General features: G+C 39.2%; 3 protein-coding genes and 2 long non-coding RNA genes across 8 annotated transcripts in view; 2 read left to right on the top strand and 3 right to left on the bottom strand.

Moving 5' to 3' along the window:
• The first annotated feature begins 218 nt into the window (after positions 1–218).
• Positions 219–3,265, top strand: rilpl2 (Rab interacting lysosomal protein-like 2). 2 transcript variants are annotated; one of them, XM_023155426.3, is made up of 4 exons: positions 219–705; positions 792–940; positions 2,287–2,427; positions 2,837–3,265. In XM_023155426.3, the coding sequence occupies exons 1-4, from the start codon at positions 412–414 to the stop codon at positions 2,856–2,858; spliced, it is 606 nt and encodes a 201-aa protein (XP_023011194.1). In that variant the 5' UTR covers positions 219–411; the 3' UTR covers positions 2,859–3,265. The 2 variants fall into 2 exon arrangements, with proteins under 2 accessions (XP_023011194.1, XP_004544723.1); XM_004544666.5 differs by having other exon boundaries at positions 220–705; positions 789–940.
• Positions 3,266–4,951: 1,686 nt separating this feature from the next.
• On the bottom strand, positions 4,952–9,188 carry kmt5ab (lysine methyltransferase 5Ab). Its single transcript, XM_076890876.1, has 8 exons — positions 8,828–9,188; positions 8,530–8,633; positions 7,244–7,391; positions 6,877–7,072; positions 6,672–6,759; positions 6,218–6,277; positions 5,921–6,111; positions 4,952–5,475 (listed from the first exon to the last, which is right to left on the bottom strand). The coding sequence occupies exons 1-8, from the start codon at positions 8,835–8,837 to the stop codon at positions 5,265–5,267; spliced, it is 1,008 nt and encodes a 335-aa protein (XP_076746991.1). The 5' UTR covers positions 8,838–9,188; the 3' UTR covers positions 4,952–5,264.
• A 745-nt stretch (positions 9,189–9,933) lies between these two features.
• On the top strand, positions 9,934–12,272 carry LOC143421490 (uncharacterized). Of its 2 annotated transcripts, none has more exons than XR_013101151.1 (4): positions 9,934–10,266; positions 10,652–10,830; positions 11,052–11,133; positions 11,651–12,272. It is a non-coding gene; the product is annotated as an uncharacterized LOC143421490 (long non-coding RNA). The 2 variants fall into 2 exon arrangements; XR_013101152.1 differs by having other exon boundaries at positions 9,937–10,266; positions 10,690–10,830.
• LOC143421491 (uncharacterized) lies at positions 11,960–14,032 on the bottom strand. Its single transcript, XR_013101153.1, has 2 exons — positions 13,345–14,032; positions 11,960–12,565 (listed from the first exon to the last, which is right to left on the bottom strand). It is a non-coding gene; the product is annotated as an uncharacterized LOC143421491 (long non-coding RNA).
• Positions 14,033–14,687: 655 nt separating this feature from the next.
• The window catches only part of mtrfr (mitochondrial translation release factor in rescue), a 4,281-nt gene continuing 1,370 nt past the window's right edge, over positions 14,688–17,598 (bottom strand). The window contains exons 1-3 of one of the 2 annotated variants that reach the window (XM_076890875.1): positions 15,507–15,936; positions 15,178–15,411; positions 14,688–15,137 (exon numbers count right to left, since the gene is read on the bottom strand). In XM_076890875.1, coding sequence (XP_076746990.1) covers positions 15,181–15,411; positions 15,507–15,764 — 489 coding nt within the window. In that variant the 5' untranslated portion in view covers positions 15,765–15,936 and the 3' untranslated portion in view covers positions 14,688–15,137; positions 15,178–15,180. Of the gene's footprint in view, positions 15,412–15,506; positions 15,937–17,598 lie in introns of those variants that run through there. The other variant, XM_024804483.2, reaches the window with a different exon arrangement.

The raw sequence follows: 17,598 nt of genomic DNA, 5'->3' as shown, positions 1-17,598 counted from the left end.
TAAAACAAAATACATGAAATCACGTGTTTTCTCAACTGATTTGATTGAGAGAAGTTCAGAGAGACTATATGAAGAGTGATGTCTCACTCACAAACTGCTTTATTTTCCTTACAAACCGACGATCTGTGATCTGGCGGATAGCCAGAGCCGAGTGAGCGCTCTTGACTTGTACACGATCTTTGTACTCACCTGTCGCTAGGATACTTTGCCCTCCTCTGCTGTCCGACGAGTCACGCCATTGGTGCGTGAGTGATGGGGGAAGTGCTGCTTCTCCAAAGTTAGCCACCTTCGCTCTGTACGAGCCGAAGTCGAGAAAGAGTGAGAAAGAGTGAGAAAGAGTGGGGTTTAAGGACTTATGAGTGGCATCCGGGGGAAAAAAAGTCGAGTTTATTTCGGCCGTCCCGCTGAGTCATGGAGTTTGGTGAGGAATCGTCACCAGCTCGGGCTTTCGAGAAGGACGCTTTCGAGCTCACTGTGGAAGATGTGTATGATATCTCGTACGTAATCGGAAGAGATCTGTTAAAAATCAGCAGCACTGGCGAAGAAGTGTCAGACCTACAGTTTAGGATAGTCCGTGTGTTGGAAATGTTTGAGACTTTGGTCAACAAGTACAACTTGTCTCTGGAGGAGCTGAAAATGGAGCGGGACAACCTCAAGAGCGAACTGGATAGGATCATCAAGGAGGGCTCCTCCAGGCCTGGCGCGGTGAGTTTGACACTCTATAGTTCAGGCTCTTGTCAGATAGAAGTAGACCTTTAAATATGGCTTTTTGTTTTTTTTAATCACAGCAGACTTCGGGACCGAACCAGCTGGTGGTGGACCTGACAGACCCTAACAGACCCCGATTCACTATGCAGGAGCTGAAGGAGGTGCTGCAAGAGAGGAACCAGCTGAAGGCTCAGCTCATGGTGGCCCAGGAGGAGCTTCAGCTGTACAAGAGGTAACCGGTGTGAAATGTAAAGTTCACTCTGGCTTCTAAGAGTACATAAAATAATGATAAATCTTTATTTATATCAGAAACATGTAGCTAATGCACCTGCTCAGTGTCAATACACCTGAAGACTGTGCGCTTGTAAGAGGATTTATTGATGGGCTGCTGTATAATGCTATGTCAGACTGGCTTGAATCTCATATCAGTTTCAACTAGAATTACACTGAGTCCATGGGGAAATGCATAAAATGATCAGCCACTCTATTAGGTACAACTTGCTAGTAGGTTGGACCACCTTTTGCCTTCAAACCTTTAATTCATTGTGGCACAGATTCAGCAAGGAGCTGGAAACATTCCTCAGATTTTGATGTTGACATGACAGCATCACACCATTGCTGCAGACTTGTGGGCTGTTAGAGGCTGTTAGATTTGGTGACTGTGGTTGCCATTTGAGCTGAACTCACTGTCATGCTCTGAGCTTTGTGACACGGCCTGTTATGGAAGCGGCCATCTGAGGATGAGTACACAGTAGTTATAAAGATCAGGTAGATGGTTTCTACGATGCTCAGTTGGTACAAAGAAGCCCAAAGTGTGTCAAGAAAATATCCTCTGCATCAGTATACCATGACCACCACCACATGCCTGAACCATTCAAACAAGGCGAATTGAGCTGCGTTTTCATCTTGTTTTATGGCAAATTCTGACCCTGCCATTGCAGTAGAACTCGAGATTCCTCAGACCAGGCACCATTTTTTTTAATCTTCTATTGTCTAATTTTGGTGAGACCGTGTGAATTTGAGCCTCAGTTTCTGATCTGAGCTGGTCTTTATAAGGCTAGCCTCTGTAAACCATAGAGATGGTCACGTGGGAAAATCCCAGCAGATCAGCAGTTTATGACATACTCAGACTAGCATGTCTAGTTTGACCCCCATGTTACTTTCAAAGTCACTTAAACCACCTTTCATTTCTATTCTGATGTTTGGTTTAAAGTTCAGCACCTCCTCTTGACCAGGTCTACGTGCATGAATCTATTGTGCTGCTGCCATGTGATTGGCTGATTAGATATTTTTGTTAAAAAGCAGTTGAACAGGTGTACCTAATAAAGTGCCAATGAGTGAATGTGACTATGTAATTATAACACTGAGTGCACAAATATAAGAACCACAACTAGCCAATGAATGCAAAAGGATATATGCATATTATAGAAGCCTCACATTTCATTGTCAATCACATCATGTTTTTTTTAATTTGTTGTCATTTTAAAGCAGCAAGATCGATCATGTCTCATAAAATGAAATATTAGCCTGTCTTATAAAATACTCTTAGTGATCATAAATATCCCCGTTCTCCTGCAGTGGGATCCTGCCACAAGCTGAACCAGCCATGGTGGAGGTGTCTCCATCTCCACCATGGCAGGTGGAGACACCTGCAGCTACAGAGCACAGACCAGCCATGATAAACGACACGAAAGAAGAGAAGACGACCATAGGCAAACTGTGAGTAACAAGCTGGCTCGGTTTACCAACAAAAGTATTTACAGATGACTAAAAATAATATAAAGAAAGCGGAAAAAAGGAAGTAAAAGTAGGCCTTGTTTTAAGCCGTGCACCTCAAATGGAAAGGATTCAGAAGAATTCTGAGCAGCAACCACATGATGCTGTAATAAGCTAGCAGGGAGATTGTTCTCACAGCCCGTCTCCTGTCTCCTAATGATATACTTGTGACTGGGTGAATTCATGCTGACGCTCAGGATGTTTGTCTGAGCAGTGAACGAGACGCAGAGAGAGAGTACGCCTCTACCAAAATGCTTCCGTCAGTAATCACAGCCTCCCGTGATGCAGCGTTGTTTGCGTGCTCCATGTTCACCAGCGCTCCTTCAGCTAATTCTGACCTTTCTGTTTGTAGGTTTTCATTCAGGCGAAAATGAGAAGAAAAGCTTTCACGGAGAACTGACCATGTAGGAGACAAACAGGATTTGTCGGCACAATTAAACTCCTTTTGTACTTTTTAAGAAGTATTTGTCAGTTTTAATAAGCATTATATTTTGTACTAATTTTTAACCTAAGATGTTTTTAGAGTAGACATCTTTTAATTCTGTAACAATAAGATATGGAAAGGAAACTGGAAAGTATTATTTAACAAGTGATGATCATGTTAGATGTTCAAGTTTATAATTATTTATAAACTTGAACATCAGCTTTTTTTTTTTTTCTTGTTTTTTAATGAGCCACGATAAGGTCTTTATGTAGGCACATTCCCATCACTCATCTCTATCTTGTTAATGAAGGTGAAATACCCAATCAAAATCTAATAATAAATTTGATTGTACTTGTGTTTTGTCTCAAGTTGAATATTTAAAAAGCTTTTGTTTTATCATATTTTAGCCAGATGCCAAAAATATTGCTAATACACAAATTACAGCATAGATTTACAGGCTTTAATCAGCAGATTACAAGGCTTTGTTCTTGCTGAAGTCCTCTCGTTGACTTCTGTTTTGTGTGAAGAAGGGTAGGCGGGACAAAAAGGTAACCCACTCTCATATTTCACTGAACTGTCTTTAGCTTTGTTGACAGTTCAGTTCATGCAATGATGGAAAAACCTGGTCACTATATTTAGATTAGTCACCAACCACCACATCGTAACACTGCTCCCACAGGCTCGTACTGTAGGCTTGACTGCTACATCACATCATCCCCTCTCTTCTTATCCTAAGATGCCCATCACTCTGGAACGGAGTAAATCTGCACCCTTCGAACCACATGACCTTTTTCATTGCTGCAGGGTCCCATTTTTTTGCTCTCTAACAAATGAACCCTTTTTTCCCCCCCAATTAGCCTCACTGATAAATGGCTTTAACACTACACACTTGTTTAACCCAATCTCAAGTGCTAGCTGCATGTGTGGAAATATTCCTACTTTCACTCTTAAAGCCTCGTCAGGTACGTTTTAAAGAAATTTTGTAGCAAATTTTGCTTTTATCTCCTAACTGCACTAAAGAATTTGTGGACATATAACATGGAGGGACCATGCAACATAGTATTTAGAGTTCAGTATCTGCTGGAGACCATTGCTGGATACAAGCCCCTCTACATGGGCTTTTATTTCTTTGTGCCCTCCTCTCCTACGTCCTCCTGCCTCTGACCTGGACATCAATTTCAGTACGCTATGTTGACGGATGTTTCAATTGCTAAAATAAATGTAGGAATTAGGCGATTAAAAAGGAGGGAAGAGGCACAGATGTAGTGTTTATTATACAGGTATTAGGTGAAATAGTTATTTGTATTCATGTTGTTTTAAGTTATAAAAGATGACAGAGTAATTACACTTTTAGCCTTTTACCATTTAAGATTTTATATAAAAATGCACCACACTGCATCATGTTGTGAGTTTAATTTTGAGGTGACAGTAGCGCAGGAGGTGGAACAGGTCACCAACGGCACTTTAGACTGCATGGCTAGAGACTGGACTCAGCGGAGTTGTTCTCCAATGTGTTCATTGTATGAATGAAGCAAGAATGACATGTGTTGCATATGGGAACCAGCCCATAATTAAGTGGCTCTAAATGTTAAATATCATCACTGTAATCACAGTAGTGGCTGGGCTATAACAGAACAATTCATAATGTACCGTCACTTTGCAATTTCAACAGAAGGTCTCATGGAGAAGAAACACTGCTGTAGTAAGTGAAAGAAATCTGCCAACATGACTCTTTGGGCTTAAATTGAAAGAAGTAAATGTGTTTATAAAAATAAATAAATAAAAATAAAAATCTATAATTTAATTACTTTGGTGTGCTGTGAATGGCCCAGGCTGTAAAACCTGTGAAAATATAGTTTAAAAAGAAAAAACAATTCACAATGTTTGAAAAAGCCATCCCATGGGTCACATTGGAGTCTTCGCCAGGCCAATTCAGGCTCCTGGCCTTATGTTTGAAACCCCCGATGCACGATATGGTCTTGTCCCACCTGGAGGATAGTAGATGTGTCCCTTATTTAGTTATTGAATGCACCACCAATCATGTCACGGCAGGAATGAAGACCGCTTTATTCCTCAATTTACAGCACATGTAATAATTTACAAAAGCTAGAATGACAATTACTAAAGGAAACCCCGTTCACAGTGCAAACCTGCTTCTCAAAGAAAATGACTGCTACATTTCATAAAGATATAAAATCCTGATAAAAAATATACTTCACCAGCTGAAGTTTGAGCATCTATACAAAATAAAACATTTCAAGTATCACATCTTTTTCCATAAAGAAACTGGACAGCAGACGGGACAAATTCATATATTAACGGAAAGAAAAAAAAAAAAAAAAAAAAGGTCAAGGTCTCAGTGTTTGAGCCATGGGTGAGCAAGGATTGAGGCTTTACTCCGATCGCCATAATCGTAAAGCAGCTCCTCGCCTGCATTGATGTCTCTGGAGGCGACCAAGATCAGGTGAGGCGTTCCATCGATGGGGTGAAGCCTCGTCTGGCAGTTTCCAGTTTTACAGTGGTTGATCAGCCTACCAAGCCGACTCGTTTCCTTTGTGGCATCAACACTGTGATACACAGACATGACTGTCACAACACAAGACAGGTGTCCATACTAAAATCACAGCTATTAAACTTTTGTTTTTAATTCTAGGAGATGTCTTTCGCATAATAAAATGTCAGCTAGAATAAAGTTTTATAACAGTGCTTTTTGTATTAAAGAAATAATTACTCATCCTAAAGAACACATGCTTTTATGATTCTAAAAAAAACAAAACAAAACCTATGTACAACTAGAATTTCGATTTCCAGGGAGACAAAAATGACACAGAAACTATTTGGAGGGAAAAAAAAAAAAAAAAAAAAAAAAAAAGTCATAGGGTGAATATATACAGGTCTATGGTGAGACGCCAACACTGAATAAACTGATGATTAAAGATTAATCTCACATACTTTGAAGGTTTGTGTGCACGGGTGTGAGACCTCTTGCAGAGCAATGCCATTTGGACTTACCAGTAAGTTTTGGATTGATACTGGAAGTAGTACATGTAACAGCCTGTTTGAGGATCCTCAGCGTACTGGGCCTCTCTGATTTTAGCTTCAGCCAGGTCCAGCAGGTCTCCGTGATACTCCACGACAAAATCTCCCCTTTTGAAACAACTCACAGCAAATACCCCTCTCCCCTTGCCGTCTATGTTTTTGACCTGTTCACAGTGAAAATGTACACTGGATTAGCAAATGTTGCTTAACCAGCATTCAGGGATCATGTCTGCATGCAGAGTTTTGTAGTGGCACAAATGTAAACATTACCTCCATTCCTTCTTCAATGTCATTCTTTATCAGGTCATCGAGGTGCTTGTGTTGTTCACTCTGTTAACAGTGATTAGATCATTTAGTTTAGTTTTTTTTTTTTTTATTAAAGAGAACATCAAGACAACTTTATATACATTTTTGTTTTAATAGTTTCGCCCCCTCCCTTAAGAATGGCTCGACAGCCACTCCACAGAGACCATTTCCAATGAGGCTTCAGTGAAAGAAACTAATAAACTAAAAGAAACTAATAAATTATGTGTTATTTAACTGTTTCTTTGCCAACTGTGTAGACACAACTCATGGTTCATCCCTCGAGTTAGGTGCCTCTATGCTTTAATGAGTCATAGATCAGCATTTAGTGGCTTTCAAAAAGAAAAAAAAAAAAGAAAAACCCAACCAAAAAATTTTGAAGTCCTTTCAGAAATCTGGAAAAGTATTAGTCAATACAGACCTTTAACTCTGCATTTGTTTTTCTGTTACTGCGCCTGATGGGAAAGTAGTCAGTGACCTTTCTGTTTTGAAGAGCTTTACTCTCCATCCTGAAAACAAGAGACAGAGTAATAAGTCATTATGCTTGTGCAAGTGAGTGTGAAAGAGTCCGTGCCCACCCCCTCTGTGTTTTTAATGAGACTGGCACGTTGGTGACATGTACCCACTTTTTTGCTCCCAGCTTGTGTCCATTTCTGCCCCGAGACTTGGATTTTGGGACACTGCCATCTGTTGCAGACCTGACGTCAGTATGCGAGGTGGAGCTTGGTTGCTCAGAGGCCTTTTCTCTTGTTTCATCACTATGACAAGCCATTTCAGCCTTCTGGACTTTGGATACCTCAGCTTTCATTTTATTGGATGAGCCTTAAACACAGAAGAAACAAAAACACCACAAATATTTAAGAAGAACAGGTCAGTGAGCGCTACTACTACTAGTAGCCTGGAAAGTTGTGTAGCTCACATGAATGCTGATGAAACAGCAACTAAAAGGACAACAGTGAAATAACAGAGTAAGTGCTTAATTTAAGAATTTACCTTTTTTCAGTTTTGGCATATCTGGTTTAGTTGAATCCGAATCATTTCCTTCCTGAATGAGCGTGCTTGAACTGTCACTCAGAGGGGACCTGGGCTTGCTTGGAGTCCGTAGACTTGGGAGAACTGTCTGCACGTTACCTTTACAACCCTACAAAAATCATTATAAACATGGGTCATAAAGAGAAAGCTGTATGAGAGTGATCTGATGCAATAAACAAAGTGTAGCATTTCATCACTGTTCAGGAACTTGTCTAAATCTAGAGACATGTTGCACACTTAGCACTGTGCTTTCCAGCACCTTTGAGAACAGAAAACAGATTTTATCCATCGCTTTAATCCAGCCGAGTCCAAAAAAAAACAAACCATGAACAAATTGCAAAAACTGCACGGCTTGGTCTGGCAACTCTAACAAAGACTCTGTCCATAATCAGCTGTTTCTCACTCATTCAATACTTTATAACATATATAAAAGGGAACACTAAACTGAGATTTTCTGACAGGACTTGCAGGAAAATCTGCTCACAATTTAACCGATTCAAATATCCAGTTTAAATCAAGTACAGGAATGTGGATGCAGCAATCTAAAGTAAATTAGGAGCATACATTCCTGACCCATACAGTGCGCAAACTGTAAAAAAGATGAGGCATTAATATTTTTCTGCCATTTGCAAGCCACAGGCCTAAATTTCAAATTGCTCAAATTAAATGTTCAAGTTTTTCTCCCTCTCTACTTGTGTGTCAAGCGGAGTTTCTCTCACAAGAATTCATTAACATGGTCAGTGAATCCTTGTACTACTGTTGGTCATTCACTCAGACACAGAGAAGGAGTAAGTTATAACATACAAATAGCTGTACTGAAACCAGGTGTCCACTGTGGCCGGACTCTGAGTAAGGACATGAAGGACCTAGAGGGAATCTCATACTTATTTTACATCCACTAGCTAGATTAAGCCCACTTTGATTAGATATTTTGTAACTATCAACCTAGTTACTTTGGTGTAGCATGAATACTCAGAAGGGAGGTGTTTATCAGTAAAGCTAAAGCTGTAAAACCTATAACATTAAAGTTAAAAGTCCAAAATGTAGGTCTTCTTTCAACCTGTCCAGTTGGGCCGTACTGGAATATCTGCCGGGCAGCTTCTGGTCTCCGGGCCCTTATTTTTGAAACCCCTAGTTCACAGCATGAAGCGGAGGATTTACCCCTTGCAAGAGTAACACTAATTGGTTTACCAGAAAATGTGAGCTTCCTGCTTTGGAGATGCATAAGCTGAGGAGAGCCTTGTTACCTTGTTATTTGCTGGCTTGTTTTCCTTTGTCTCCGTCAGTGAGGTTACTGTATCTTCAGCAGGGTTCTCTGGCTTTTTGTCGACTCTCAGCACATTTTTCTTCCCTGCATAAACATAGACATGAATAAATTTGAGCTCTTCTATCTAACAATTCATTGACATATACGACAAAAAAAACACTACCGCTGAGTTTTATTTGTAAACAGCCACGTGTATTTTAACAAACCTAGTCCCTTTTTTTGCGCTAACTAGCATTTAGCAGTCAGCTACTACACAAACAGCAACACGTCTCAGTTACCTTTTGCCATGTCAGTACACAAATAAAAATCCACAGAGGACGTGGGAGCTGTTAAATGCAGTCCTGTGTCTTCTGGTCCCTTACTGTACTCAGTTCACTGCAACGACAAATATCAGACCGCATCACTCCGGAGAGAGCGTGGAGGATTTAAAAATACTACTCCGCTTCTCATTGGCTCTTAAGTACAGACGGGAGGGGCTTGGGTTTGAAAACAGCTCTCTGATTGGCCCCAGCTGACGGCTCTGCGTGTTATCGGTCTCTTTGCAAAAGTTTTTCTCAGTGGCATTAAATAACAGTTAATGATAATTATTTTAATAGCAACACAAAACAATCTGTTTTGCCTGTTTACCTGTAAAGAGCTTATAAAAGTAATATTAACGGAATATAACATCGCAAAGATAAGAATAAAAGACAATAACTTACAGCTAGAGATCATGATTTTTACTTAGATATGGCTAGAATTGAGCACAGACCCACGTTTGCTTTTTAAATAAAACTTTCTAAATAAAACATCCTATTAATGTAGAGAAAGAGATTTTTACTGACATCTAGTGGCAAAAGGATGTAAGAGGTACTGTTAAAAATTATGCAGACGTACTGGTCTGAGTATTGTAAAAAAAAACAAAAAACTGCTGATCTATGGAACTCCAAAGTGTTCAAAATTAAATAAATAAATAGGTCAAGATGAAATAAATAACTATGTGAATAAATAAGACAGATATGTAATGTGAGAATGATATTGTGAAATCATGGAACACATTTTGAAAACAATGCTCATTATTGTGAAATATATTGCATTCTGCTATATAAATTTACTTATTATTGTGAAATATTATTTCATGGTCATTATTTTTCACAATAACAGATTATTCCTGAGGCATTTTATTTATTTCCAGCCGTTTTTATTCCAAAATGACCTTTTTTCAAAGTCAGTCTTTATTTCAAAATCCCGTTTTTCCCGATGGTCTATTTATTTCATAATGCGACTTTTCAGCAGAATGACTTTGTCTGTCAATCAAGAGAGACAGGGCGGAGCCAGTTGTGTGATTGGTTGCTCCTTTACTCAGACATAAGTAATAGCACATGAATTGTCGATTTAGGTTTAATGGTGCAATGCGTCTCCTATGCAGCTGGCAGCAGTATGCAGCTCAAAATAAACTTAAGGCACCGACAAATGCAAAACACTGGGCGCGAATAACGTTACAGGTGTATCAATTCTTGTGAAGGGCATGGCTGCAGGAAACAAGTCCGTTTCTGAGTTACTCAAAGAACTTGCTAACCGCTTAGATTGAACGTCTTCACCTCAGTCTGAGTATTGCAGCAGTGTACTGGAGATGAAGTGGTCCCTGGTCCAAGTTCTCATCACAACCGCACAGGGTTAACGTTAGCAAATGCTAACGCTATCACAGCTAGCTCCACTCCACGAAACGCTGTTCAGGGTAAGTAACGATATGTTATTATTGCTTGGTTAGTCTGTCTGTCTGCCAAATATGAGCTTTTTAAACAGTTTAGTCACAGATTTTTTTTAATACTGTTTTTTATCATAGCAAAGAATTCTATAAATTAGGTAAGAGAAAATAATTGTCTTCTGGGTTAATGTCTGTATTACTATTTACATTGTTGTAGGTAATAGTTATTCATGACTGTTTTAAAGTGGCTTATCTTCTGTGCTAATATGGAAGACAAGTAATCTATGTGAAAGAAAAGAAAGCAATTTTAGTTCAACGTAGTGATTTTGTAAGTGGGTATAATTTGAAAATGCTTTTACTAGTATAGTGGATGTTCTTTAAATATTTAACATTTAAAGTGTGTGTCACTTTACAGACTCCAACTTCAGTTTTGGTTTGGTCTCACCGTTGTAGGTCATAACACAAACAAGTCGTCAAGTCAAGCAGCTGAGGAAAGGGCTTAAGGAAACCATGGTATGGCCGCTTCTGACAGAAAGATCAGACATCATTCCTCCTTTCTTACCAAGGGAATCAGAGACTGCTCCCTGTTGTGAGGTAAGGTCAGGTCACATCTTTTAACATCTGAATAGTAAAGGTATTTGGTTAATTTATGAAGGATGAACATTAATTGTTGACACAAAACACCAATATACTGTTTTGTATGCTTGGGTTAGTTGAACAGTTGGGTTACATTTAATAAAAATACACCTAATGTTGCTGATGCTCTTAAGACTACAAGATAAGTAAAGCTATAACATGACTGTGGCCTGCCACAGAAGATGAAGATGAGGAAGAAGAGGAATGCTCTCGAGGATAAATGCAGAGTGGCAGGTTACCTTCGGTCCTTCATTGAAAATGGTAAGTCTGCTGCGATAGGTATTTTGCCATTGGTTTTCTCTGATTATACTTTGGTAAATTACATACAGTCCAGTGATCTTGGGTCATTAACAAAGTACACTATAGTAGAGCTGGGCGATATGAGATTTTTTCATATCACGATATATATATATTTTTTTATAAAAGGACAAGAGCGGTGAGGTCTATCACAATAGTTTAATTTTTCTATTGAGAAAAAGTTATTTCGCAATACATATCGTTATTGTTCTATCGCCCAGTTCTACACTATAGTATAATTTTGTTATTTGCTCCATGCAATACATAAGTGGTGGCATTATCAGTTGCACTAGAATTGTATGTAGACTACTTTTAGCTTTGTTAACATAAAAATATCTATAAAAGCTACAACAGCAATTTGAGTGGGGCAAAAATGTCTGGTGCCCTGTATGTAAGTGGTCATCTTTTATGGTATTTCTCTATAAAAGATTCAAAATAATGAATATAGGATGTCATAGTTTAAAACAATCTTCTGTTGCAGCATCTTGTGCACAACAAAAAGCCCTCATCAAGTTTTGGACAGGATGGGAAGTCTTGCCGAGAAATGACTGTGGAAGTGGTCAACAGCAATCTTCCAAAGTCTTCCACCGGTTTTGAAGTACTACGTCTTCCTGCACACTACTGTACCTATGAGTCATTTCTAATGGACATTCAGGTGTGTCTCAACTCTACTGACTCAGGTTTTGGTCTGGTTTACGATTGATTCCATAACCACATGGTAAAATTAGACCATTTCTTATTTCTTGCATCACATTACTGTACTCAGTGTTCAAAGAAACGGACAATCTAGTGAGTTCTAGTTCTTTTTAATACACTTGACAGTGAAAAATACACACTACAGGTGTGCATTTATGGCTTTTTTAATATAAACTGATGAAGAGTTCAGATATCAAAATCAGTTGTTCACTGTACATTATAAATTACACAATATGTTTTGTTTATACTCGCTACTGATACAAAAAAAATTTATAGAAAAAATTATTTGAATTAAGATGTTACACTACTGTACTGTGTTCATTGTATTAAATCTGCTCAGAGTTGACATGTACTGTATATCCAACCAAGAAATGAATATCATTAAAGTGACAGCTGTATAAAACAAATCCTGTTTTATAGCCACTCACTGTTTTGTTGAAAATGAAATTGGTTATGCTGTTTTGAGTCAGTATTAGCTACAAAGCTGTAAAAATTAAAAAAAAAAAAAAAAAAAATCCTCCTGACATAGAAACTGATTAAATGTAATAATGTCTTTCTACAAGTGATTCTGAAGTATTGGTAGCACAGCAGGGTCTTGCTCATTCAGTGCATCTGGGAGCTGAATCTCAGGAATGGTGATCTCATTTGATGGGCGGCGATTATGTTGTCCTGTCCAGTCCACACCATAATCCTCATCAACCTGAAAGAGCATGCACATGTTTTAAATCTAAACTGAAGAGGTGTTTCCTGCAGCTGTTCCTAGATGGACTTATTGAGTCTGCCAGGGCCTATGTGAGTTGCTTAGGCATTGGCTACCAACTAATTATTCATTCACCCATTCTAGGTCAGGATTGGTTCTCTTCAGGTATAACAAATTTAACTTTGTTTAAAGTATTGCCATCTATACCTGACAGGTGGGATAAAAAAGAATGGCTTGGGAGACACACAGCAAATCTCAAAGTTTTCCAATTAATGCTGAAAGAACCAAGGATGTAAATGTATTCTTGTTTTAGCTTTGCCGAAGACACCAGAGAAAGTATATCTATAATGCTGCTGAAATAGACAAAACCATTTCAATAAACTCGCTATTTAACATCAACCTTGTTATGCGTTATCAGAGAACAATCAACTGCAAACAGCAATGAAACATTCAACTATGTACTATTTAAAGCACTAATGACCCTGTTGTCTAACAAGATGTGATAAGTAAGTAGACTGTGGAAAGCTGGTGGGTCTACTCTCTGTGTAAAAGGTTCCTACAGGCTCCACTGACCCCAGTCTCCGAGTTAACACACTAACAGCTAACGTGTCTCAACGCCGAGATGGCGCCGATAGCTTTAGCCGTAGCTGCCCCACTTTAGACAGTAACAAAAAAAAGTAAGCGATAATAATTCATTGTCAAACGTCATAATTAAGGTCAACACCTAAACAATGCTGTGTACAGAATCACACAGGTGCTCAATTACAGCATAAACTTACCTTAGACCTTCCTCCGTCATTTCCCTCCTAATTGTGCTCGGAGACACAGAAAACGTATCGGCAATTACCCCGATGGTTATCCCGGACAGCACTAAAGTCCTGAGTGCTGCACCGGGATTTCTAGACGTGGACGGCCAACATTTGAAGACTGTTCTTCCTCGGCGTATTCCAAACGAACACGGTGCTGAATTGATCTTAAACCTTCGACAATGCTGTCATCGATGCTAAGATTTTGAAGAGCAATTATCATCCAGACATTTCAGAAACATCATCTAAACGACTCAAAACAGTATCTACAGGTAAATGATCCCTCTCTGATTTGCTTAAATGAGCAGAACTGGCTGAAGTTCACACCAGTCCGCCATCCTCCGTGACTTTTGACCTAGCACGCTGTTGCTAGCTGTAGCAGCCGTCCGCGGAGCCGGTATCCAGGAAAACTAGTCGATGGTAAACGATAAGCCAATAGGTGCAAAGGTCCAGCCCACTTACATTGATTGACAGACAAAGTCATTCTGCTGAAAAGTCGCATTATGAAATAAATAGGCCATCGGGAAAAACGGGATTTTGAAATAAAGACTGACTTTGAAAAAAGGTCATTTTGGACTAAAAACGGCTGGAAATAAATAAAATGCCTCAGGAATAATCTCTGTTATTGTGAAAAATAATGACCATGAAATAATATTTCACAATAATAAGTAAATTTATATAGCAGAATGCAATATATTTCACAATAATGAGCATTGTTTTCAAAATGTGTTCCATGATTTCACAATATAATTCTCACATTACATATCTGTGTCTTATTTATTCACATAGTTATTTATTTCATCTTGACCTATTTATTTATTTAATTTTGAACACTTTGGAGTTCCATAGATAGGAAGGTAACAGTAACTCCAATAACCACTTGTTATGGTATTTCCTTGGCATACTTTATGCCCCTTGGTACCAACTGAGTATTGCTGCTGATCATCCCTTTATGACCACAGAGCACCCATTTTCTGATGGATAACACACCATGTCATAAAGCCAAAAGCATCTTAAACTGCTTGAGTACTCAAATTGCCTCCACAGTCACCAGATCTCAATTCAATAGAGCCCCTTTGGGATGCGATTGAACAGGACATTTATATCATGGATATTCAGCCTACAAATCTGTGCAATGCTATTATGCCGGTATGGACCAAAGAGGAATGTTTCTGACACCATCTTGAATCTATGTGAAAAGAATTTAGGTAGCTCTGGAGGGAAAAAGGGATCTAACTGGGTAGCAGCAAGGTACTTAAAGTGTCCAGCAACTGTAATTCATTTCAATGCAATTTTTCAGCATCCTATAATCAGTATAAATAGAAGCAAACGTTTTTTATGTTCATTTGCAATAGGTCCACTTATATATTACTGTGTTCTGGTGACACCTTTAGGTTTCAACATGAAGACATCCACAGATCAACTCGTCTCTTTTTAAGCTTTTTCTTGTGAAATTCAAATATGCTGAATGCTCCATGGCTTCCAAAATTTTTGCCATCCTACTTGAATCTAAAGGTAAACGAAGCAGACCCCCCTATTTAACTCAAGTTTAGACTCACACGAATAAACAACCAATCACACATAACTTTATTTTAATCCTTATGTGACACACTGATACTGTGCCTGTCTGAAGCTAAACAAATAAAATCTTGTTATTAGAGCTGACAGCACTTCTTCAGACTGAGGCTTTACAGACACAACGTGCAGGATCATTCAAGTATCTCTGACCTCACCGACCACACACACACACACACACACACACACACACACACACACACACACACACACACACACACACACACACACCACTCATACAGTGTCATTTCCGGGCTTGGAGTCTGCAGCCAGCGCTTCTTTCAACAGTCTCTTTCTCTCCAGGTTCTCGTTGGCCTTCCTCCTCTTTTCTTGCTTCCTGAGCACAGACTCCTTCTTCTTCATCACAACTTCACTGAGCTCTCCTTTGTACGCAACGTCGAGTTTCTCCCTCATAATCTCTCGGGCACGTTTTCGATTTATGTCCACAGATCTGGTCTGGTGGCACTAGAGAGGAGATTAAAAGACAACAAACAATATCAAAGGTATTCCAGATGTACTGGACACCATTACACGATTAACTATTGGTGAACAAAAAGCACCTTCACCACGATCCCAGTGGGGATGTGCTTTAGCACCACGCAGTTGCTGGTTTTGTTGGTCGCCTGTCCTCCAGGTCCAGATCCTCTCACAAACTGCTCTTCGAGCTCATCCTCGACCAGGACAGGAAGGTCTATCAGGTCCTTTTTACCGGCTGCCAACACACACCTGAGTCCAGTGGGAGGGGGTCTAAGCAGCAGAGAGCCTATCCATGTGAGCCGCATGCGCACAAAGCTGGTGATCGGTACAAACACGGACATCACATCACAACACACCAGACCCTAACAGAGAGACAGTTTTCATTTCTCTAATCCAGAAAAAAACAACAGGTGTCACAGGCTCACTCTTTCAGAGTCACGCTGAGCCTTTGTTTATGTTCCGGTTTGTCTTCTTTACTTCCGTCGTTGTGTTTTTCTTCGCGGATTGAATAGTGGGTATGCTGACTCTACAGCGCCACCACGTATCACTTAGCCACACTGGTGTACTTGAATAAGCGATTACTCTATTTTTCTAATTATTATCATTATTACGTTTCAACTTTAAGCTGTGATAGTGTTGATGGAGAAGTTCAGAGAAGGTCAGAAGGAGTTGGACTGTGTCTCTGTGGATATAGAGAAGGGACATGAAAGGGCGCCAGGAGAGAAACTGGTACTGTCATGAGTGAGAGACAAGTGTGAGGGTGGTGCAGGACAAGGGTGATTGGATGTCCCACTTTACGCAGGACTGGACAGCATTTTTATCCTTTGTCCTCCTGTCCCACATTCTGATTGGTTCTGCAGGGCATACACTTTTCTCAAATCTGACTTTTACTTCAATGTATAAAAAGGTTAGGGCTTTTGTTTTATTTTGTTTTCTATAGTCCAAAGAAGGTTAGATTTATCATGCCTTACCCCTCACCAAAAAGTCACAAACTTTGCTGATTTGATTGAATATGATGGGGGGAAAAACACAAAGAAAAGAAAGGGGGGGGGGGGGGGGGGGGACAAGGTAGGGTAATATGCATACATCCAAGCTGGAACCCAAAAAGTGCTACGAAACAGAAAAGCAGTGAAATAAAAGAAAATACAAGCATATATAAAGACTATTGCATAAGGTGACAGCCAAAGTTTGACCAAAATTGGGTCATGTAACAGGACAATGACCCAAAGCAGAGGAAATCTACCAAAGAATAGTTAAAGAACAAAAGTTAAAGACCAGCCCAGAGTCTGATTTAAATGCTGTGTTGGGACTTTAAGAGAGCTATGTATATAAATGAGTGTCACCTTCCTCAATGAACGACACTGTGCTCTGTAGTGAGATTAAGGAGCAGGTAAAGCAACATTGTAAAAAAAGTGTGGCCTGAAATTCCTCCACAACATTGTGAGAGGCTAATAAAGTGACACAGAAAATGAGTACTTCAAGTTATTGCTGCTAAAGGTGGTTCTCCAAACTGCTGAATCAGTAGGCGTGTTTAGTTTTTCCACAACAGACTGCATAATTTTGCTTTTTTAGCAGCTGTGCCAACTGTAAATGCTTACACAGCTCACGTATATGTTTGTTATGTCAAAAATGTTATACTGCTGTAGTTCCAGCAGGAACTATAATAAAAGCTTTTATTGTGATGTGATTGTCAATAGGTTCACAACCATGCAGAGTAACTTTTTGATATGATTTCCTGGTTTTACACAATACATATATACTTCATTTAAAAATTTCCACGTTGTTATGTCTTTCACTTCTCAGTGTCCAGGCAAAACTTGTGAAAGAGATTCATTAGGTTGTCATTTCTGTAGTAATAACACAAAGACATAATAAATGTCAATAAATAGTAAAAAAAAGACTGCAAAACAGTTTCAACCAATTTTCCAAATGGATTGTTAAATGGACTGTGATGTAATGCTTCCTGTTTGTCCCTTAACAATGACTATAATTAGTAAAGCAGGAAACTTATGTGGGTCACAGGGAAAAGACAATGTCTCCAATGACCTGTGATGGCATTTCTTTTATAAACTAAGTGTGGGGACATTGAATTTCGAACATCTATTACTCTATCGTTTTTCTTTGGACATTTGCTGCATCTAATTTAAGGAATAAACCAGCGTTGTGTTTACACAT

This window comes from Maylandia zebra, linkage group LG12, assembly GCF_041146795.1.
Source record: "Maylandia zebra isolate NMK-2024a linkage group LG12, Mzebra_GT3a, whole genome shotgun sequence".
NCBI lineage: Eukaryota > Metazoa > Chordata > Actinopteri > Cichliformes > Cichlidae > Maylandia > Maylandia zebra.
This window is presented reverse-complemented; position numbering and strand designations above follow the sequence as displayed.